Source organism: Agelaius phoeniceus, chromosome 4 (genome assembly GCF_051311805.1).
Source record: "Agelaius phoeniceus isolate bAgePho1 chromosome 4, bAgePho1.hap1, whole genome shotgun sequence".
In the NCBI taxonomy this organism is placed as follows: Eukaryota; Metazoa; Chordata; class Aves; order Passeriformes; family Icteridae; genus Agelaius; species Agelaius phoeniceus.
The window spans coordinates 42,389,615-42,413,683 of NC_135268.1; the positions used below are offsets into that span (position 1 = coordinate 42,389,615).

Here is a 24,069-nt window from a genome sequence, read left to right on the forward strand (position 1 = left end):
TCTGTGTTCTCTTTATGAATATAGTCTTCTCAAGATAACTTTAATAGGACAAGATAACACCCCACATTGTTCAGAGTACAGAAAAGTTTTATTAACTGTGATCACTATTTCCTTTCATTGATATTGAGACTATTTAACAAGAAAAAGATAAAATCTCTAAGTTGCTGACTTCTTTTAAACACTGAAACAAAACAGAATAACAATGATTAAACAAGCTTTAAGCACTGACAATTCTAATAACTGTTCCTACTGAATGTCTTAAAAGGACACTTAATTTTTCTTTGATTTCTGCTCTTTTTGTACAGCCAGAGCCTCTTCGAGTTTCATATTGATACTCTCAAAGTGCCTCTCTGCTCCTAGAATTCTCCGAGACTCCACCAGAAGAGCAGGGAGGCTGGAAGGTCCATACTGTTGATAAGGAAATAAAATTACAAGGCAACATTTTTAACTCTTGGAAAGATCACTTACATATCAATATTTATTTTTCCTCTAAAGTGGTGCAAGATGACCTTTAAAAGTGAACAGCCACAATTAGAGCGTCTTCTGAAATGTGAGGATTTCCCTTGCACAGGGCAGGCGTGTAAGCCTTGTCCACAGAAAATACCACACCAGGTCCTGGGTACAACGGGAATGGGTTCTAAGGCTACGTGAGAAGTTACTCTGGTCATGACATACCAGCACTGTTCTCAGCATTAAATATCTTACATGGAAGTGCCAGAGCTTTCCCTACTTCTGAACAACAACACAAAAAATTAATTACTTCTGTCCCACTGTTAATCTTCAATTTCTATAAAAAAAGTTACAACTAAGGACAGCTCATTTATTTCTATGTCCTTTGAATTCCTGGATACTGAGAGCAAGGCAGCAGAATCTGCTCTGAAATACTCCAGCTTCTAATAGGAGACCAAAAAAACAAGTGAGATACTACAGTAAAGTTCAGCAGTGATTCTCAAACTGCTTCCACAAAGACAATTAACATAATACTGCTACTTAAGAGATGTTAATAAATAAATGTCACAAATTAAAAGAAAAACACTTAGAAAACTGAAACACATGCAGAATATGTACTTACTACCACTTTTTTTTGGGGGTTTTCTTCTCTATAATCCAAACAGTCTTGCTGTAGCTCCTTTAAATCAGTAATTAATTCAATTGTTTGCCTCAAGGAAGATTTCCTTTCCTGTAACTCAGCAAATTCTCTTTGTAGTTGCATCAGTTGCGGTTCAGCTCTGAAAGAAGATCAAGACTTTGATGCTTACATCTGCATATTTATTGCATGAATAACTATGACCCTATTTCCTCTGAAGGAATTCTTAAAAGGTTGGTCAGAAACACAAAACAAAGGTTACTATAGAATAGTGCTTAGGCAGAACAAGCATAGTACTTAAACAGGGGCACGAGTCCAAATACACCAAAAAGACCCAAACCTGTCTTTTGAGTCTGCCACTCTTTTCTTAAGCATTTCTGTTTTTGAAGTGTAGTTTCTTAAATACAAGGTGTTCTGTTTCCGCACACCCCTGCCTGCAAAGCTGTTGGTCAGTGCTTATGCTGAAGCATATTCAGGATCTACAAACTACCTACACCTCTGCTAAATAAACTGGAGTGCTTAATCTGTTAAAGTAGCACTCCAAGAACTGAGCACCAACAGTGATTTTCATTTAACACGGTTGCAGGAGAAAAAACCTTCTAAAATGATCAAAGGATTAAAACACAACATATAAAAATGTGAAGACAGCTTTCAGGGGCTTCAAATAGTTCTTTGAGAAAAGTTTGTCCATAGTACTACCAAGAAAAACACCTCTCATGGCCATAGAGAAAAGGTTTTTCCCTTGTTTTTTGCAGATCCAAGCCTGTGGTTCCCTACAGAGTTACCTTACAGGGTGTGTGTTAAATGCAGCTTCAGTACAAAGCTTGTCACTAGCAACCCCAGGGCTTTGGGGAAGTCTAATGGTTCTTCCAACCACATAATTCCTGTGCTGTGTATCTAAATGACACTTAAGATTAATGCCAAGTTAGAGAGGGGGAATTGTGTGGCCACATGAGAAGGGAATAAGCCATGTACTAAGAGCAACCCCAACCTACCTGCAGAGCTGAAATACACTCTTTCACCTCAAAACCAAAGAAGTCCTCTGTATTACCTTTGTAATTTATGATTCAGCACCTTTGCAATTCAAATCTTAACACTGGTGTTCTTCCTATGAACATATGGTGAGAAACACCCTCCCAGTAACTAGTCAGCTAAGGGAGCTTGCAAGAATGACTGCTTAGGCAACTGAAATATGTAAAGGAGAGGTTATCATGAGCTTTTGTAAAAACAAAAAGCAAAGTGGCAATTTCATCAAAATAAAATGAGAGAACAAAAGTTACTTTCCCTTCTGAGTTACAAAATACCAGACTCTTTAAGTTCTTCAGGCTATAATTGTCCATCGTTAGAAACACACCTAATTAGCTCTTCTCTGACTTGCACCAGTTGCTGTCTTTTCTTTTTGATGTTGGTTATTGCCTGAAACAAACAGTGAGCAAAGTCTGTGAAACAGTTTCTAAAACTTCAAAGGCAAACAACTCAAATTTTATTGCCTTTTTTTTCTCTGATGTTTTATGCTGATTGTCATTGTGGAAGATTCTAAGATACCAGATCTGAAAAACTGCCGTATGTTACATCTTTATTTGAAACAATTTAAAGCTGTTTAAAGTATCAAACTCTAATCTCCATCCAAAATTTTTCTTAAAAAACATTGGATTTACAAGCATACAAAAGGAGTTTGTGACTTTTTAATTTCAAACATTATGGACTCTAGGAGGTTTTAGGTTTAAAAATGAAAATTAATGCGAATGTATGTTCAAGATGATTGCCATAACTAAGTAAGCTTTCTTTAATATAACATGCAACTAAAAAAAAGTAACACCCAAAACTCATAATAAATTTAAATTTAGCAACTAAAAATTTAATTTTAAACAAATGTCTAAGAAGCAAACTAAGGACACATCCGAGTGGCTGTGAATGCTCAGTGTGTATTAAGATTTTCATTTCACATGCAGAGCAGTTTACCATATCACCCCAAGTCAACAAGACTTTAGCATATTAATTGCTACTTCCCAGGATAAGCTTTATGGTGACTATTTGTTAAAGCTATTTTGCCACTGAAAATTTTGCAGAGGATGTTAATTTGGGCAGAGATCCAGACAGTGCCTCAGCTGCTCTTAAATCTCTCTTCTGTAGGGCATTCACCTCTCCCTGATGAAACCACTGCAATGTCTATGCCCTTACACTAGTGCCTCCTTCTGACAACATTCCTATTGCATTTTCAGCAAATTCCTACTTGCTATAAATGAAGAGAGGAACTGTTTTCCTCTGAACAAAAATTCTGCATCTATTTAGGGAATGCAGCTGCCTGAGTCTTCCCTTCTTTAAATTAAGCAATGCCATTCTATCCTCACAGGTTTCTATCCTAGATTTTCTATTCATTTATGTTTCTTTAAGGTTAACTCTCATTATTTAACTGGCTCTCCAGAGGCCTCACTCATTAAAAAAAAAAAAAAAACAAAAGCCAAAAAGACAAAAGAGTAATTGACATGCACAGATCTTACCCATCCTAACATGCACTCATTCTTTTTACACCATATAGCAGTACACATCTGGAGTTTGCAATCCACAACATTTACTCAGATCTTGTCCAAAAAACCTCCTGTAGTTCCCTAACCTCTGTTTGTGCAGTTGATTCTGAGTACAGTACACCTTTCTGGAAATTATTTTGTCTCTTCCAGTCAAGTTCTCAACATTTCAATGCCCACAACTGTATGCTCTACAATCTAGTGATATATATGTGCTTACCTTAGCATTTTTCTTCTTCATATTCTTTAATTCCTGGACTCCTGCTATCTACAGAGAAGAAGAATTCAGGTTGACAGGTCATCACTATGCTCCTAAAAACATGGCTGCAAGAATGACTTTGGAATACCATAAAAAGTGGTTTTTTTCTTTTTAAAAAAAACAACCCTGGTTCAAAGGGACATCACAGTTGTGTACTGATTCTTTCCTCTCTCCTCATGCCAGAGGAAAACTGTTGCCCAAAAGGAGCTTGTGCAAATAATACTCCTTGTACCAATTCTTGTAATATTACCTTCCTTAATTTTTCTATATCTTTATATAGATGTATAAATCGGGTAATCCCAAAACTTGTTACTGCTAATGAACCACTCAGAACTACAGCTTTAGTACTTAGCCACTGTACTTGGCACAAGTCCTGCAAAGTTCTGAGTTCATTTTACTCATCAGAATCACCTTGATCTTTCCTGCCAATAAATCACAGGATGGCTCAGGCTGGAAGGGACCACAGTGGGTCTCCTGGTCCAACCTCCCTGTTCAAGCAGGGTCATCCTGGAGCACATGGCACAGGATTGTGTCCAGATGGTTCTTGAATATCTTACACTTACAGTTATGTTCAAAATGTTAATTAAAAAAGGATGATTTTTCCTGGAATATGTTAGAGGTCTTACTAAGAAGTCACTGAGACAGCACAAAAATTAAATCCACCTTTTAAACCTCTAGTCAACGAGCTTTGAAAACAGTGTTTGACATAGCTGTAAGCTTATCTAAATGATGCAGCTCACCAGTTTTACTACATAATGACTTTAATATGACCAACACTTCAGGATTATTGGATGCTTCCCTATTCTCAAAAGGTGACAATTTGGCAAAGTGCTTGCATGACCCCAGCGTTGTGTCTAGAGGCAATTCTTGTGAAAACCTGCACAGAGGCAGCCAATTCTAACCTGCACACAACAAATTGTGTTTTCCTATTTCTTATACTGACAAGAGACTGGAAACTTTTACAGCTTGTAAAATGAATATGTAAAAGGCAATATAAAACCATAGGTATTTTGACCCCAAAACTGATTTTATCTCTGGTGTACTTACAAGATCAGTGATTTGATCCTTGAAAGTGGAAGAAAAGTCACTGATAGCCTTTCTGCAAATGTTTGATTCTATGCTTTGTCTGGAGAAGTCAGAGGGACAAAACATATTTGGTTTAGTAAAGGGGAAATCTCATCCAAAACCCTTCCTTTGAGTAACAAATAAAACCCAAAGTTAAGCAGATAGACAATGGAAGATCTTTCATATACTAGCAATAGCTTTATTTCTGCCTTGCAAAATAGCAGCTGAGATGTGCTGTTCATGTTTGGAAAAATACCAAATCCCTGGAGACCATGTCAAGATTACATGTGAAGAAACATTTGTATCATAGATACTTAATAATCCTTAACATCAGAATGTAACCATGCAATACTGATTCTCTAAAGGAGAGCCCATTACCATAACCACAGCTATTTCCTTTTAAAGCTTTGAATATCCACTCATGGAAAAGCACAATATTTACCTGTAATTTGCTGCTATCTTCTCAACCTCAGCTAGAACAACATCCAGTTCTGTAATATCTCTAGGAGATCTCTTCAGCTCTTTGGGACACCAAACCTGTATAGAATGTGGGTTATCCACTGGAACAACAGAATGAACATAAGCATTGCACAATTCTGGTACACATTGTGAAACAATAGAAAAACTCTGGTGCCCGCCATCAAAATAACCACCCAAAAGTTATGAGTATTTTAACATGAAATTTGAGAAGAGGAATATTCCAATTATTTCATCTGTCGTTGCCTGTGCAACTGTGATAGATTTACCTGGGAACACCTTAGAACTGGGATGATCAATGACATGTAACTTAATTCTTATTATTTATTGATTCAAGCAAGCCCAGGAACACATCAGTAAACTAAGTAATAAACTACATAGTGTACTGTAGATGTGATTTTTTGTGTTAAAAAACTATTAGCCTGAATTTGCAACTTGCATTACTCAAAGAATCATGAGCTTTTGTATTTGTATACATTCTTTTATTAATACCACATATGCTCCAAAAACCCCACTCCACACAAATGCATTTCTTTAAACATTGAAATAGCATTATAAACCAATTCCATTATAAACAAAAAGTTAAACCATGTTTCTTCACACACTCCCTAGTGTAAATCCAGTACTAAAACGTGAAGGGGTCCTGTTCAAAGGAAGCAAGATGACCCAAGGGACAGTTTCTTCCTGCTGAAAAATGCCACTGTCTTGGAGCTCCCTGTCTCAAGGGACCTCACACCGACAGCTGCTCCTGCACTGCAGCCAGGGGTGCTCCAAGCTCTGCCCCACAGCTGCTGCTCCAGGCTTCAGACCAAGGGATGTACTGACACCTCCTACAGCTTCACAGCCATAATTCCAGGCTTCCCTCCAAAGGAAACCAGGCTGACTTAGAGGTGTAATGCACACCTATGCTTTACCCCTTCAGGAGAGGAACAGCCACATCCAGGGATGCAAACCACGGGGATCAAATGGGGGTCTATACCAAAACTGAAACTGAAACTTCCCATTTCTAGAAGCACTGTGTTGCTACATTCCAGAAATGAAAACCATTGAAAAACTTTGATCTTGAATGAAGAAAAGATATATGGGAGTTCTGAAAAGTGTACTTTACCAGAAGGATCTGATGTGTTCTCCTCTGAAAGCTGCTCCTTGTCTTCCTGGAATTTAGTAATCAGAGTTTTCTGTGACACAAAAAGCAGATTAACTTCCAGAAGAAACCCTAGGTGTAGTCATCTGAACTCCTGAGAGATGACAATCAGGCAGCATGCAGAAAGCATTTCCTGACTGAAGCATCAGTAACATTTCCTTTGGCCTGTTCCACCAGTCCCAGCCCAGTGGTCACCCTAGTGCAGGACAGAGGCTGCCTGACTGCCCTGGCCACTGATCCTCCAGCCACTGGCCAGGCAGCAGGGAGTGGAGTAAGTGTTCAAAAACACTCATTCAAAACTGAATGGCTTTTAATTCTAACACATATTCAAAATTAATTTTATCAATATTCTTTTTCCCATAAACCTGTTTTGCTTCAATACCAAACAAGTACAAAGGATTCATGTTCCATCTAGTATGCCATTCCTTGAGAACATATATTCCAGATACAAAGAAGATAATTGAAAAAAGGAAAGAATATACCCCCAAACCAGCAAGAGAATAGGCTACAGGATCCAAGAACACCTGGCTATTATATTCCTTGATGACATGATGACTTGTAGCTTTGAGCATTTCACTTGGCCACCTCACTGGAATACTCTGAGGACTGATTATCTGGGATACAATTAAGTACTAAGAAACAAATGGAAGGTCTTTGTCTCCCCCCACCCTCTAATGCAGGCATGGCATGAAGTAAACTAAAATTAATTTGACTGAAAATAATCATGAAACTTTTTTGGTACCGCAGTCTCCTTAAGGGGTTCCTCTCCAGCATCAGCTGTGTTGAATTCCTGAACATCACCACTGGAGGGCTTTGAGTGACGCTGTTTTTTACTGGGAAAAGAAAAACATACACTACTACTCTCTGAGGAAGGATGAGCCATATACACAAAACTCTGTGTTTTGGGGAACATTTTGTACAGCTGTATCTCATACAAGTACTATTAAAGTTCTTACTTGAATTAAATAGCAAGACAATTTCAGATTTAAACCAAACTGGATTATACATATTAGAAATATACTAAAATTTTAATTCAAATATTTTAAAAATAATTTTCTTTGTTACTCATAATTTAAGCAAAACACTTTTCCCTTCAAATTTAAATATCTAAAGATTAAATTAAATGCTGACAATTTTATTTTTTTTCCAACAGACCGTCTGTCTGTATTTTGCCTTTGTGGTGCTGAAACACGACCAAGTGCCTCGTTTTGTGAATGTTCCTCTCCATAAGCATCCACAGCAGTACTGTGCAAAGGGTGATCTATAAAGAACAAAAAATAAACTGTGTGAGCACTGCTCCCATCTGTTAAGGCAAAGAGCACTGCCAGCCATGAAGCATTTAGTTAGAATATTTGTGGTTTGCTAACTAATAAAAAGGAAGTTCTAGTTACAAGTATTATTTGAGGATTATGTAAAAATATAGAGTGAAAGGTTTCGCAGTTTCTGTACCCATCCACCTGCTATTTCTTTATGAACCCAAATCAAAGGTAGCTCAGCATGTACACATGGCATAGAACAAGTAAAATACTTGGTACAGTGTATTTCAAGTTCTTCTTTGCTATGGCATATGTAAACCTTCTACACATTTAAACAATTACTTTCTTTTTTTTTAAATAATTTTTTAGTAAATGTAGAATTCTTGAAGGTAGCTACCAAAATAATTAGAACTCTGAAAAATTTAGGTTTTAGCATGCCTTCCACAGCATAAAATTCTTTTTCAAACACACTGCCACAAAACTTTTGTGTTGGTTTACATTAGTGCCAGTGGGCATCCTTTTTGCAGTCTAAATACATACCACAGAAACAAGAGCTTTTCATTTTGCAGCCTTGCCTTACAAACAACCCTTTTGCTAAATTGTTTTTATAGCTCATTGTCAATGCTGTTCCTAAGTTGCATTTAAATTTCATGGTTTGCTCAGAGTAATGATTCTTACAGCTGAGAAACAGCTCTTAAAAAAAAAGTACAGATAGCTATAACAGAGGACTCCACACGGAAGGGCATCTACCCCATCTAAATTGATTCTCTTCCTGTGTATTGAGGCCTCATTACACAAGTCCAATATAAAGCATGGAAGTGGTTTTAGTCCTTCACCACAAATTGTATGGCTCTATGTTATTGCTTTAAGTAACACCTGGCAGTGGCAGAAAAACACCCCTGCAAATGTCCAGGTCTACCACCACGAATGTTCTTACAATGGTAAAAATGTCACTTCATAATTTGTGTAATTTAATAGAGAATAAGTTAACTTTGGTTTTTAACTGTAAGTTCTTACACAACTGCAATACTATGATGTGTGAAATTCTACCATTCAGACTATAAAGGTGGAATAGCCAGTATTTTCCCATTGACTTTTATTTGCACATACCACGGCATTATTCCTGTTACTTCCTAAATTACAGAAAATAACACAAAATCCCATCTGTCTTTCCTCTCTATTACTTTCTCTTGCAAAGAACCAAAACCTTTTCCTAGGAAAGCACCTGAAGTATTTTGTCCATGTGGTTGGTTTGTGAAAAACATGCATTAAATGACATTCAAGATAATACTAACCAAAGGAATCATCAAGCTCCTCGAGTTGGTTTGTTTCTGCTACCTTCAATATCCTTGAGACATCTGGTTCCTCAAGTGGAAGAGATTTCCAACGAAGATTGGAGTTGGCTTTGTGCTCCTGCATGGGTATGAAATTAACAGCCACTTTACCCAGTTTTCTGAATGTACAACAGATTAAATGTGACAATACATTCCAAGAACATTTGGCTAGGAATACACTTAACCAGAACCATATTGATTCCTAAGCTATGACATAAGGATTTAAAGCATATTTTTGTCTCCAGCTGTGGGGTTTTTCCCCTAAAAGAAGCAATGGTATGAAATGTTTATGTTCTGCTATTTGATACTGTATTCTACTGCAAGCTTTGTCTTATTTCATAAACGTACACAAGCTTAGAAATCTTATAACACTCTAATACCTGGTTTCTATGACCTCTAGTCTTTCTTTTCAGGTATTAAAATATTTTTTCTTTCATTTCTATATCACATGAATTTCCACCCTCGTCCAATTTAATTACTTTCATCTTAAGAGACTGAAAAGCTATAGAGCAACTTCTTATAAAAAAACGGTAGAATTTACAAATCAAGGATTACAGAGACACTCCTGTAAAGCAGAAGGGTAAGGGAAAATGACACTAGTTTATAAAACAGTTGTATGCCATTCACAAAATGCACAAGTGATTTTCCTCACTAATTTCTGTGTGTACCTGTAGGGTAAATTATAACCAGAAAAGACTGACTACTGGAGCTTTTTAATTTTACCAATGCTTAGCAGTGGCCCACCATTTCTATTATAGTACCAAATATACACATCAACTACTTTCACTATAAATCTTCTTTTATGAGATTGTTTTTAAACTTTTGCCTGTTTGAAGTCAATGATCCATTTTGTGCTACTCCTAAAAGGAAAAAAGAAAACTCCACATCAGCACCCCAAGCCCACCCCAGCAGTGCAAAACAAGCCCTGCATTAACCCCTGTGCATCCACCTCCGGAGACAATGCCATAACTGCACAGCAACACAACACAGAATCACAGAATATCCTGCACTGGAAGGGACCCACAAGGCCTTGCACAGGATACCCCAAGAACCACACCCTGTGCTCAAGAGTACTGTCCAAACAGTCCTTGAATTCTGTCAGGCTTGGTGCTGTGACCACTTCCCTGGGGAGCCTGGGCCAGTGTCCAACCACCCTCTGGGTGAAAAACTTCTAATATCCAACCTAAACCTTTGAGGCCGCTCCCCTTGGTCCCCTCGCCGGTCACCAGAGAGGAGAGATCGGTGTCTGTCCCCGCAATCCCTTGGTGAGGAAGCTGAGCCCACGATGAGGGCTCCCCTCAGTGTCCAGCTGAGCAGACCGAGACCTCAGCACCCCTCACACGGCTTCCCCTCAGGGCCCGTCACCTTGCCCGCCTTTGAACACTACAGAACCGAAACACTGGCTGTCTGAATTCCGCCCTGCCTAGCGAAACTTACCTCTGGCTTAGAGCTGGTACGAGTCTTCTTTATTTTCTTCTTTGAGGACATTTCGCTATTCAGTATACGCCGCTGAATACAAAACCGAGGATGAAGTTAGTGAGAAACTGTCCACGATAGAACTCAGCTTTCTCTGTGTCGGCACATGGGAGAGAACGGGATATCTTTGTTACCTCAAGCTATTCTTTGTTCCTTCAAGCTATTACGCTCAGCTCACTTCAGAAGCGGCACAAGCCCGTCCCCGCCGGCCCGGCCCCTCAGGGCAGCCTCCCGCCGCCTTTGGAACGCGCGCGCCGCGGCGGGAAGGAAGGAAGGGGAGGAGCGGCCGGCCGGAAAGGGAAGCGGGACACGGGACAGCGCCGTCCCAACCCCGGTCCGCCAGAGGCCCTTCAACGCTCCGAAGAATTCACCTAAACACCGCTCTCCTCCGTAGTTTTCTGTCAATGACTCTGATTAAATACAAAAAAATAAACCTCAAGAAGTTCCCGGTTTTTTCTCCCCTCCCTTTCCCTAAACTGACGCTGTGCATCTGGAAAAGCAAGCGAAAGAGATCGCTTCTGCAGATAGAAAGCTACGGTCACAAACAGTTCAGAAATTAATTTAAACAGCGCCAAAAAAAGTAGGCTTTAGCTTGAAAATATAATTCCATCTCTGGCAATAAAAGTGTTAAGAGGAGATTTAGCAATTTGTCACGTCCCGTCAGTTGGAGGGACTGCCACAGCTCTTCATCCACTGGCAGTGGTGACACCGACACCCACACACACCCCTTTGGCTTTAGCCAGACAAACTAAAACAGTGAAATACACACTTTAGGCTTAAGAGGTGGTAAGTTCTCTTTAGACTTCTATTTTGCTGGCTATAGCACCTAGCCCCATGAGCCACAAATAATACAGGATAAATTTCTTCCTGTAGTGATAGATGCTTTTCCAGAAATGTTTCTTCAATAGAATGTTGTTAAGAACATAAACCTTGGATCCAATTCTCATCCAGTTCTCAGCTAGCTCCAGTAGGTGATGTGTGGTGACACTTCCCTGCCTTTCCAAGCAGCATACACACAGATTTGAGTATGTTATTCAGTAAGTGACAAATTTGGTTTAGGTTTCCTTCAGTATGGAAGAAATGTATAAAAGAAAATACAAAATTACTTGAGAGGAGAAACTCTATAGTGAGTAGGAGCAGAAGTTTGCTTAGCATCTTGCACTGACATCTATAGTCTCATGGAGCTTTAAATAATGTGCAGGTGGTGGTGCTTCCTCTACCCTGGTCTGGTAACTCCATCCCTGAAATCTCTCAAACCATACCCCTGATTTAAGCCAAATGCACGGTGTGAGGGCAGGAATAAGGAAACCCACTACCACCCAGGCAGTGTTTCAGAAAACTCCACCTTTCACTTGTGTCATTTGAAGTGATGGTAAGAACACAACTGCCAGGAAAAAGACAAAAATAGAATATTTTCTTGTTTAGTAAAGAATTGAAAGAGCAAGTTACATACAAGAGCATCCTTTTCTTACAAATATTGGCCAACACCTTGAACATAAAAAGTCACTTTCCAAAAGCAAAAGTGTAAACAACCAGCCTTTATACTGTATTAAGTATGTCTGTAGCAGTGGAGTTTTACACCTTGTCAGTTAGAGTATTACACCTGGGCTCGTTAGTCAGCAGCATTTTTCCTTGATAAACAAACACATCACAGCATTGAAATGCAGAAATATTTATTTTGGTTTCCTTCATTGGTTTTGAAAATTGTTTTGGTTTTATAAAACATAGAAATAGCCAACACTAAGCAAACATTTGAATTTCAATGTAAAACTACTGCTCTAACAGTTGACTTGGATTTGTGTACCTGAATTGTATACACATACGAAATTATGCTACAGAGTAGTGCATTACAATCACACACAAATCTTAGTGCAAACCTTGTTGTGCTTGTATTTTACATATATCCATGTTTTCAAAAAACAGCAATGAATGTTAATGCAAAACCAACTCTGTTAAGGATAGCAAAAGACTTATGCTGTAATAAGGCTTATTTCTGCTGATTTTTCAAACAAAAGGTAATAACTAGTTATTTTGCAATTTATCTGGGAATTAGGTTTTTATCCCTGAACAAATACCTATCCTGGGCCAACATACAGTTCTGTTGGCATGTATAAATCATTCCAATTGCTGCAAAGCATCAGGCAAAAACATTCTACCTGACCTATTTTGCTATTCAGTGAAAAGTACTCCATGGCTCATACATAAAGCACAGAAAACAGGTTATGTCAGAAGCTCTTCCACTTAGAGAGGGCCTGGCACATTTTTATAAAAACACATTTTAAATACAAGTTCATTACAGGGCAACAAGTGTCTGGTACAGGTGCAATGTTTACCCTGACTGTTAGCATAGCCCAGCCTTCTGATTTGGTTTTTAGGTCTCTAGTGTTCTTGCCAGAGTTGGGATCTGCTCATTTGCAGGGCTGGCACCACTCCAGAATCATGCTATTGTAGCAGAGGCTACACTTGCTGAATGAATTGCATCCACACAGTGCAGAACCACCATATGCAGACTCTGAGGAACTTCTATTCATCAATCTTCTTTGTGTGGAGTGCTGACTTCTACCTTATAGAAGTACATCCCATAACTGGCTGCAGATGTAGAGGGGAGATACAGCTCAGATGCCTTGCCCCAGTTAATACTGGGACTAACAAAAGATGTGATACCAGCCATGCAAACTGTAAGGGTTTGGGGTTTTTGGTGGTTGGGTGGGAGGGGGCAGTTTTGAACAGCTTAAGTAATTTTTCTGAGAATGCAAGATACTTAGAGGCATTTTCAAAGCTGTCAAATCCTTTGTGGAATTGACAACTGCAAAACACACTGCAGACAGCAAACATGCTGGCAATAAAACCTTAGCCCCTTGGTGAAGGTGAGTCCCATTTTTGACCAAGGAAATATTAAATAACTTACATATAGTTACCATTTATAGTTAAGGCTCTTTTTGGAAATTGTAGGTCACCATAAAAACAGTATGCAACACGACTTGACAGTAAGGCAGTGTTCCATTTCTTCAATGTTCCTATGGCAAGTACCCATTTTTGTACAAGTTAATGATTGCACAGTTTCCTTCCCTATTTTTGCTGTAGTCAAAATACAGATACGAAGGCCAACAGTAGACAGACGTGTGCCACTTTCCTCATTCCATTTGCAGTTACATTTTGGCATTAGCATAGAGTTCATCTATCTGTGACTGGAAGTATTTTCGCAGTTCTGGTCTCTTCGCTTTCAGTGTTGGTGTCAACAGGCCGTTTTCAATAGAAAACATTTCAGTGTGCAGGACGATGTCTTTCACCTGGAAAATAAAAAGTTACTAGCCAAGCTGTATTCCTTGAAATAGACAAGACTATTAAAAACTCCCCCAGATATCTTACCAAAGCACATCACTTGAAAAGTTTTCCAGACACAAATTAAAAGCAGTTTTTGGAGAATCAGATCATATTGGTATTGACAAGTTTAAAGAATTAGGTATTTGGTTCTCATAAGCATCATACCTGTTCAAATGACTTCAAACCAGATTCTTTCCCAATTCTCACCATGTCCTCCAGAATATATTTTTTTACATCCTGTGGATACAGAAATATACTATATAGCTTCATGCTTCCATAAGCAGCAACTTGAAAAAGTGGATGCAGAACAGCTAACTGTTCAGTTAGATATGCCCCTTACCTTGTTTCTGCATAGCTCTTGATAGGAGCCTTCAAATCCCTTTTTCTTGGCCCAGTTGTGCAGAGTATCAGGATCAGGTACCACAACACCTACTAAGAAGGCCTAAAAAAAAGAGAAAAGCTTGACAAAAACTCCTAAGTCAACACTTTAGTTCCTACACATTTCTTTGGGGAGCATTTCTGATCCTGCTGTAAAGTCAGCAGCTTTCTCTGATGCCTACCTGAACACAGCAAGTGCAGTTCAGTTCAGCTGAACTGAAAGAATTAAGATCCACATTTTTCTTTACACTTGAAAACCCCCAAGATATCCAGGTTCTTTCTTGGTATGCAAGGGTTTTTCGGTTTTGTTTTTTGGGTTTTTCCCACTGCACACTGTTAGCAATTTATATACAGTCATTGATATGCAAATTAGTTTAGCTCCACTACCTGGTGTGAAACTAAATCCAGAAACATGCTATGTAACTGCTGGAATCCTATCAGAACCAAAATGCATAATGATAATAGTTTACAATAAAAAATTAAATTTCAGTCCCAAAATTTGGGGTGAGGGGAAGGAAGAAAGGAAGACTTCACTGGAGTCTCCTTTTGCATTCATTTTTAAAATTACCTGAAAAATGCTTACCTGCAAGCTCTCTCCATGGACAAACACCTGTGCAACAGCTTCACATCTCAGATACACATTCTCTATTTTCTCTGGTGCTATGTACTCTCCCTGGGCTAGTTTAAATATGTGTTTTTTCCGGTCAATGATCTTCAATGTACCATTCTGTTGGAAGAAATAACTTTTACTCAGAGGAGGCACTTCAAGTGAAAAACCAATCTACACACCATAGGCATGCCACACTGGCACAGTGAAACTGTTAAAACCAGAGAATAGTTAAACTAGTGTTAGAAGAAAATAGGTTATGTATCCATCTAATCTGAAGTGGGGAAAGCCTCAGCACTGGCACGGTCAATACTTTTTTAGGCCCAGGCACACAGATTCAGCTACAACAGTGATTATCCACAAATTCTTGTCTTTCACCTAACTAATTCGGTTCAATACCAAATGTTTTCTAATATATTTATTAAATTTCTGCCAGTAACTATGAAAGTATTATTGCAGCTGTGTAAGTTAACTTACTGGTAGCCACTTCCCAATATCTCCTGTGTGAAGCCAGCCATCTTTGTCCAGAGCCTCCGCTGTTTTTTCTGGATCTTTTAAATAGCCACGAAACACATTTACCCCTTTAATACACACCTGAAAAGAGCCATTTGTTGAAGGAAAGTTAGGAATCACTATAAAAAAATTCATCCTCCAATGATTCTTAATGCCCATTAAAAAGGAAAGAGGAAATTTGTGTTTGTACAGGAACTTCTACTCATGGTTTTTGGAGACCTAATGTTTTCCATTGGTATGAAATTGAATAAGAAGCAATTGGAAGGAAGTAATCTCTTCCAGTCTAGCAGTAGTCTTCCTACCCACTATTTGAATAATTGGAACCTATCAGAAGAAATTTGGTTTTATTTATGTGAAAAAATTCTGCTAGATCCAGAAATACGATCTCTCAGCCTGGAAACATGTTCATTTCAGCTTTGGTAAACAGCAGGGGCATTGTGCTAAAACTAATGGAGAAAAAACCAGTTGTGTATCAAGCAAATAACATTTGTTGTCCAAAAATTAGGCTAGAAGGAATTACTAATGTAGCACAGCAATCCATTTTTGAAAAACTTTCGGTGCCTACCCATTATGCTGGTGAGCTACAATATAATGAACATCAGATGTTGTCAATAGGAGGGAGATCAGAGTATCAGTGAGGGTTCTCACGACCTTATGGAGACAGTAACAAACTTGGGACCAAACTAAAGTAATATTTGCAAAGCAAGTAACTTCTGTTCTAAAATAGACCTTATCTGGAAGGATACAAATAAAAGAGGACTCTACATGTCCCAGTCAAGTCAAAGACTGAATAATCAAATGTTAATTTTTCACAGCCCCTGAGATCACAGCAGGTCACAGCTTTTCCCAGTAGAGACAGCCAACCATTTATCTGTATCCTGCTAGCTGGCACTGAGACCTCTTCTGCATATGCTCATATATAATTCTATTCACATATTTATTCTTCTTGACTGGCAAAAGTGAAAATCAAGGCTGACAGAGCAGAGAATATTGCAAACTTACTCTCAGAGAAGGGGACTAGAAATACTTAACCCAAATAAAAAACAGAAAATAAGGAAGAATATTTCTTTTAGGCAAATGCATAAGGAGAGCCAATTCAAAAGCAATGGGCTTTGAGTTCTGTGAAGGAAGTTACAATACTTTTTTGTTATATTTAGAATAGTTTATACTGAGGAAATTAGGCCTGAAAGACTAAGAGGGCAGCTGATACCTTAAGGAGCTGCCATTTTTATTCAAGTCCAAAGTAATTCCTAATGCAGCACATTTACACATTAAGTGAAAGAAAAACACTTCTAGGAGATTAAAAAAAACTATTTAACTATTTCTCATTATAAGAATTTATACTCAGTTCCTCTAGCAAACCAAGCTCTAAGAACATACTGAAAGTGAAGCAAAACTTGCTGTTGAAGACTAAATATGGAGTCATATGCAAGATAGATGACTTTTGACATTGTTCTTCACCTGCAAGCAGTTTCCCACCACAAAGACCAACAAAATCCTTGAGTATTTCTGGGAGTTAAAGCTCAATGATTTGTTTCTAGTCTCATATGAATCACAACCAAAACAAATAAATATTATAAATCCTTTATAGCCACAGATCAGTTACTTGCTTAATCTATTTTTAATTTCTCACTCCCCCAGTTGCCCCCACAGCCTCTTGAAAGCATATGAAAGACACCACAGTTAATCTGCCTTCAAAGCTTGGGGAAAATAAATTACTACATGAACATCTCTTCAAAGTAGATACAAAGTTAAATCTGTATACACTTAATTTTGAAAAAATATTTTAGAAGACAGCATATAGCATCACATGTAAAGCTGAGTCCTCAAAATGCAATTTGTAAAACATACGTGTTCAATTTGTGCAGATTGCATAAAAAAATTCAGAAAAGTGTGCAGGCAGGCATCACAGATCATCAGCAACCTTCATGGCACTTGATGTCCATTTCTCAGAAGTTGCCAGCCACTTTAAGTGACCTCATCTCACAGATCACAAGCTGGGTAACTGGCTGTACATATCAGCTGCTCTCTGGCCCTTGGCAGCAGGGTGGGAGGGAAGCCCTCTGCCAGCATTCTGCTGAAGGGTAGCTGCACTATGAGGTGGCCACACTTCCCAGCTATTCCTGGGAACCTGGAAGATGTTGCCTTGTCAAACAGCCTTAGGTATGGTCATAAAACCATCTGTTAACCTGTGGGATAACATTGCTATGTAAGCTCTTTCTTCTCCCCCCCCCATTTACTATTTCCTGATTTGCTTCTTTGAATCATTAACTAGTATGGCATGCAGGCATCTTAGATTTTATGCAGCAGGCCATGTTTAGCACTTTTCCTAAACTCAGTTATTTCAGGAACAAAAAACAAAAATTCCAAAATTTCCCAAGAGGCTCATATTGCCTTTCTTACTTACCTCACCCTCTCCTTTGGCAGCCAAGTAATTCATTTCTTGTACATCAACAAGCTTGATGATATTGCATGGCATTGGTGCTCCAACATGACCTATTAAATACAGTAACACTTCAATAGCCTGATGCTTTTTAGTCAGATTCTGAAAAAAATAAGCTGCTTAATGCTGAAGAAAGATGGAAAACTGATTTCTGGTAGCTTAAATTTGCCAGGACTGAAACATTAAATTCTCAGATTTCCCTAAGAATGTTACAAGCTGAACCGTGTATTCAAGCTTGCTTTTTCTTATAATCAGGATCCTCACTCTACAGACATATTTAAGTAGCAGAAGTCCCATACAGTTTCCATTAGCAATATTATATCAGTTAGGGAGCTAGAGATGTAACAGCTCAGGGAAGTGAACACTCTTGATTCCAAACACCAAAAAATGCCATTTTTATTTCTAGAACTGCTGTTATACACAGAAGATTTGTGCTTGATAGAAACTACAAGGGTTAATACTGTGACCTCCCTTCTCGTAGAGCAACTTCAACTTACAAGAACAAATCCTATTAGAAGTTTGAATTACTGAACATTCGTAGCTATTTAGGGTAGAAATGTCAAGGGCTCTCTTCAATTTTTTTTATTTCACTTGAAGAAAACCAATCTTATCACTTTATTTATTCTTCACCTATTATGAAGGATCAGGGATAAAGTTAGTGAAGATTAAACAAAGTGATCAGGGACCTCTAAAAATTTCAGTAATCCTAAAATTTAACAGACAGGTAGACAGCTGATCATCATACCTGCAGTCCAGTCACCAGGCAATGACAGGGAGCATCCAGCTGTGCATTCAGTCTGTCCATAACCTTCATAGAACTAGAAGGTGAAATCAAAATATAATCTAAAGACCATTATTTTTCAACACAGTTTCTTCATTAAAATGCAATTAATATTATGTTTATTTTCTTCTAATTGTTTAATAAATTTAAGTGTACCAAAACCCTCAGCACCTTCTAAAAAACCCCTGAAATATTAGTTTTATCACAATACAGTTTTAAGTGCTAATATTCCACCTTCAGTTCCAATATATACTCCAAAGTTTCACACAGCATGGGACACCTGTGTAGACTAAAACAGAAAACAGCAGAAGAAGCAAGAATGAAGTGAAGAACCATAGCACTAGTAGTGACTTCATTCACATAATTTAAAAATAGGTTTGTCTGAGACAGCCAGAAATGGAATCCCTATGCCCCATGACAGCTCTGTGATTGCTATACACATGACAGGCTTCCCTTTTCTATGCAAAATGCATTGTTACACCAGCACACCACTGAAAAACTTCAGGAAATTATGGAAGCCTGACATTTAAGATTATTTTGCTTTCTAGCCTTGAAATTTAACTGTAATTGAATTTATTTAATTTCAACACATTTGTTCTATTTTATGCCACTGATGTTCAATTTTTGCCTCCAGAAGCTTATACTTTGAAGAGGCTCTGAAGATAAATGCAACATGTGCAATTTGATTCACCTCATGTTCAAAACAGCAACACTACAATATTACCACACTGATTATTAGATTTCCTACAGTAGTCAAAAATACTTCTGTAAGCAAGGCAAACTCCAGAAAATGAAATAAAGTAGGTAATTTATTGCTTACTGCAGCCCACAAAAAAATCTTTCCTAAAACAGGTCAGCTGGTTACTTCAGTTAAAAGACTTTGGGATGAATACAGAAATTTCAGGGGACTGAGAGAAACTCAGGAAGAGAGCATGCACTTGTATCATCTCCAAGAATACTAGAAAGAGTTATCCATATAATCAGACTGCTAGAAAAGCTCTAACAAGGAAACTCTCTAAGGGAGAGTAGAGATGTTAAACACTCCAGGAGCCAGGTGTTAAAATATTTAGGGTTTGGGACTTAGGGCCAGGCAACTCACCTGACAACCAAGAGCTGTTCTCAAGAAGGTCAGTACACTTGCAGACACAGGTGCTGCTCCTGTGACCATCAGCTTTACTCTTCCTCCCAAACTTGCCTACAACAGACACAAGATACTGTGGACACCAAAAGCATTGCAGAAATATTTCCAGAGTCATCTTCTATGACACCCTTAGCCACTGTTCACCTACAGTGCCACCCACAAATGTTAGAGAGTAAAAGTTTAGTCTGCTATTGCAAGCTGTTTTTCTTGCAGTGTTTCTAGTCTCATCAATGGCTGGAAGATACAGAATCTCAAAGTATCTGTACATGGTGTCACTGCAATGCAGACTCTGCAAAAAGGAGCTTAAGCCATGGCCCCAAGTGATGGCTTTATATTTAACTGCCTTGTATCAGTTTCTGATACATCCTGAATGCTACAAAAAGCAGCAACAGAATGCTACAAAAAGCAGCAACTTGTACAGCCAAGGTTAAGGCCATATCAAGTGAGTGTCAGATATAACAGCAGGCATGACTTAGTGACAAACAGGGAGACCACAGTGGGGGTTACAGGTGGCACTGTGTTATACTTAGCATTCTTCCTTCAGAAGGACAATGTTTGCTTTCAAAGCAGTAAGAGAGAGGCACCAGACTGCTTCAGAGTGACTTCCTTGACACAGTTAGCTGATACATATGACAACTAAGGGAATTGAAAAAATGAGGTTGAAAATAAAAAGCCAGCTCTGATTTTTACTCTGAGTAGCCAGGTAGTCTTAACTCAGTGAAAAAGCCATAGCAAATTGTAAGTATTGGTATGAAATCCACCAATTGCAAAGTTTAACGCAGAGGCTTTCAAGCATACCTGTATTTTACGGAAGATGACTTTATCCCAGAAACTGTTATTTCTAACTATACCACTTCTGAGTTCTGCTTCTTTCCTCTTGGAAGCAAAGTCCAGCAGCCACCTCTTTATTGAGGAATCTGCCTGCCCAAAAATCTATTAAGAAAGATGAACTATGGTTAGAATTCTCATAGACTACCATTCCCTTTTTCTAACATATGCATGCATAGAGACTCCTAACAGTGAAAACCAAACAAATTAAAACAACTTTTATTGATAGGCATCTTAATTCTAGTAAGAAATACTTGTGAATTTTTATTTTGATCTCAGTTCAAGAATTGAAATCAGCACTTAAATTCTTGATATGCATGAAACTGTGTGATGTTGTTTCAATGCATAATTTCTTCATTAACATGTATGAATGAAAATGATTTACTTCTCTTTTCTAGTATCACCAAAATCCAAATTGAGCATAATCCTCAGCATTTTCTGAAAAGAACCCTACCATAATACATAATGTAAAACACGGTGTTGTGAGCAGATGCAGGTCACTTCAGAAATACCAAATGGAGATCTGTCTTGCATATACAAATTTGCCCTTTAGATCACTTTTCAAAGTCTCCTTCTAGTTGTTCTTAGGAAGGCAGAGAGCAGGCTCAATAGCAAGCCAAACATTAGTACATTCATTTGGAAGGAGGAAGACTCAGCATTATGACTGAAATGACTGCAGCATTATGCCCCCCTGCTATGGCAATTCCCCAACCTGCCAGCTTCACATGCTAGGTCACCGCAAGGGTGAGTGAGGTGGAAGCCTCAGGGCAGCAGACTAAAGAAGCAAGAGGAAATCATTAGAACAAAGTCCCAAGCTTTGACTGTGCTTCTCCAATTCCAGTAGAGAATGTGTGAGCAGAATAAGGAGCTACATTTTAAGTACTAAAAGCTAGTCTCAGGTTTTCCTCCCCTCCAAATGGACTCCCGAGCCAAACAGAACCTTGTCTCTAGCCTCATGATCGGAGAAATTTCCTGGCTAAGACAGCATAGACAGCTCTGCCATTTCTTTAGCAGTCAGAGGATTTATTATATCCTTTAGCTCCCCTGGTTGTACCCTAAAAGGAGTCAGTCACCCATATGCAAAAGGCCAGTTAAAATCTGAAGCTCAGGAAAGAATCTACTTCCAAATTCCCATCTCAGTTAACTGTGAGCAGGCACGCAGCACACACAGGAGAGTGAGGCTACAGACACCTCCCCAGCACTCCCAATTGGCTGGTTTACAGTTCTCCCAGCTAGAACACACTCTGGCTGCCATGTAGGAAATTTGTCTGTGTCCATGCAAACGCAGGCAAACACCTGACCTTGCTTTGCAAATTCCACTCCGTGAGTCAGATGCTAAAAGTGTGGCATGCAGATGCCAAGCCTCATTTTCATGTTGTAGACTAGACCTAAATAACTTGCTCAGAGCAAACACTAAGTCATGAATCAAGATAGAGAGAATCAAGTCCCCTAGTCAGACTTTTCAACACTAGTATTTGCTGCCTGAAAGTGTTTTAATGCAACTAGTACTATTCCCTGCATTTTCAGCTCTCTTTTAGAAAGAGATGCACACATTTGTTAGCATGCCAATTTAATATCCTAGACACAGCAGTTACTCCTACTCTGGCAGCAGAAACTTTATGGAGTCTCTTAAAAGCCTGCACTCATGCCTGTAGACTTACCTTGTCAAACATTCTGTTCAACAGTCTTGGTACTACAGGAAATACAGTTGGCTGCAGTGTTTTTAGGTCATCCATGAGGAGTCTGATATCCCCTTGAAAGAATCCTATCCGGGCTCCATGGCACAGAACCACACACTGTTAGAAAAAAGTAAACACTCTGAAAACACAGGAGGTACAATGTGTTCCAGCTCTGTATGTATGACAGTCCTATGCAGTGTGGATTGACCTTAAACCCTCTCAACTTCTGGACTAGTTTTTCAGCATTGTCACACTAAGACAGCATTAGAAAGATCAAGTAGCAAGACACATCTGGTGTACACAAACCACACTTTCAAGCTTAGCACAAAAGCCTCTATCCAAAAAGGGCAGTTGGTCAAATAAGGTAATGCCGGTGACTCAAGAGCTAGCAAAAGACTGAAAAGGAGAATTTCTCCATTTGAAATAATTAGCAAGCTTGTTTAAAAATATTAGACTTCTTTGTCCCCTGCTTTATACCTAGAAATTCTGCATTTACAGTCCACACATGCTATTTTACTAGGCCAGTGTGGATTTCTACCTACTTGCTACTTCATTTCCAATCCCTGCACTCTGGTTTTCCTTCTCATTTCACAGGACTGATGTGAGCAGAGGACTTGTTCTTGATCAAGATGCTCTTCACAAGATTCTAGCAGAGCCAGAGCTTATCTCTGTATCACTTCAGACCCACATAAAGGTAGGCAGACTAAATCCTGTTGTGTTCAATATTTTCTGTCTAGAAGCTAGAAGACTGGGAGTTTCACCACCTACTTTACACACCTCACTTTATTTTCCTACATTATTAGTGTTTAACATCTCTCCTCTCCCTTGTGTTTATACCTATCTGCTTTTCCTTCATTCCCTACTATCTATCCTCTTATTTACTGCATGAGACACGCTAAAGTGTCACTTTCCCCCCTACTTATATTTTACCACCATCTGCTAAATACAGCAAATATCTGTCTTTATGGACTGAGCAGCAACTGCCTTTAGTAAGCAGGAACAGTATAACTGTCAAGCCAAGTTCATTGACCCTCTAACTTCCACATGATGCCAAAACCAAGGAAAATCAACTTTAAAACAGGACTGTAAAGACTGGATCTCACAGAGCCTGTGTTCATACCTACCCCAAACAGCAAGAAATCTTTTCTACTTTCTACCAATAATGTCTTGGTTAATTTCCTTATGTAGTTATGCCACCTATTTTGTACAGGCAGAGAAATACTGCAATCCAAACACTCTTTTAATTTTTCCTTTTAAAATGAAAGTTCCTATCCTGTTTCTACTGCATAATCAAGAGCAGAGCTGTTTGCATGTTCTGGTGCAAGACAGGGAAGTAGAACAGACATGGAGGTGTAACTGATATTAAGGTGACTAGGAAGAAAAAGTGCTGAATGCCCAAAGGCACCTGTAGACCTCAGTTGTGTACTATTCCAAATCTTTGTAGCATATATATCTACACACAGACACATATATATACACACACAGACATATATATACACATACATAGACACATATATACATACACACACAGACACACATGAATATAGACATTTTTGCTTATATATATATAAGAAAATTTAGGATTCCTAATGGAAGTCATACAACAATTTCTGGCTTCATATGCATTTTTCATGCTTGCATGGATGCTCCCTCTATAAAACTTCAACATATGTATTTGCAATCTCACCTGAGGAAGAGGTGTTAATTTAACTTCAGTAAGTGCAGTAATTAATACATGAACTTCTTACTTCC

General features: G+C 38.6%; 2 protein-coding genes across 3 annotated transcripts in view; both read right to left on the reverse strand.

Annotated features, from left to right (window-relative positions):
* Positions 1–57: 57 nt before the first annotated feature.
* Positions 58–10,885, reverse strand: CENPU (centromere protein U). 2 transcript variants are annotated; one of them, XM_054633092.2, is made up of 12 exons: positions 10,758–10,885; positions 10,585–10,656; positions 9,109–9,226; positions 7,713–7,818; positions 7,300–7,390; positions 6,522–6,591; positions 5,379–5,496; positions 4,919–4,997; positions 3,833–3,880; positions 2,442–2,503; positions 1,073–1,229; positions 58–408 (listed from the first exon to the last, which is right to left on the reverse strand). In XM_054633092.2, the coding sequence occupies exons 2-12, from the start codon at positions 10,633–10,635 to the stop codon at positions 271–273; spliced, it is 1,038 nt and encodes a 345-aa protein (XP_054489067.2). In that variant the 5' UTR covers positions 10,636–10,656; positions 10,758–10,885; the 3' UTR covers positions 58–270. The 2 variants fall into 2 exon arrangements, with proteins under 2 accessions (XP_054489067.2, XP_054489066.2); XM_054633091.2 differs by having other exon boundaries at positions 10,585–10,879.
* Positions 10,886–12,279: 1,394 nt separating this feature from the next.
* Positions 12,280–24,069, reverse strand: part of ACSL1 (acyl-CoA synthetase long chain family member 1) — a 38,221-nt gene continuing 26,431 nt past the window's right edge. Inside the window, exons 12-21 of the mRNA XM_054632639.2 lie at positions 22,300–22,434; positions 20,609–20,743; positions 19,769–19,864; positions 18,634–18,706; positions 17,853–17,941; positions 15,410–15,526; positions 14,909–15,052; positions 14,288–14,389; positions 14,113–14,184; positions 12,280–13,913 (exon numbers count right to left, since the gene is read on the reverse strand). Coding sequence (XP_054488614.1) covers positions 13,773–13,913; positions 14,113–14,184; positions 14,288–14,389; positions 14,909–15,052; positions 15,410–15,526; positions 17,853–17,941; positions 18,634–18,706; positions 19,769–19,864; positions 20,609–20,743; positions 22,300–22,434 — 1,104 coding nt within the window. The 3' untranslated portion in view covers positions 12,280–13,772. The remainder of the gene's footprint in view (positions 13,914–14,112; positions 14,185–14,287; positions 14,390–14,908; positions 15,053–15,409; positions 15,527–17,852; positions 17,942–18,633; positions 18,707–19,768; positions 19,865–20,608; positions 20,744–22,299; positions 22,435–24,069) is intronic.

Coding starts and splice junctions, on each gene's coding strand:
- CENPU (XM_054633092.2), bottom strand. CDS start 10,635: ATGTCCTCAAAGAAGAAAATAAAGAAGACTCGTACCAGCTCTAAGCCA. Junction 5,497..6,521: donor GAACACATCAGATCCTTCTG/GTAAAGTACACT, acceptor CTGTTGTTCCAG/TGGATAACCCACATTCTATA. Junction 2,504..3,832: donor TGAAGAAGAAAAATGCTAAG/GTAAGCACATAT, acceptor TGTTTGTTTCAG/GCAATAACCAACATCAAAAA.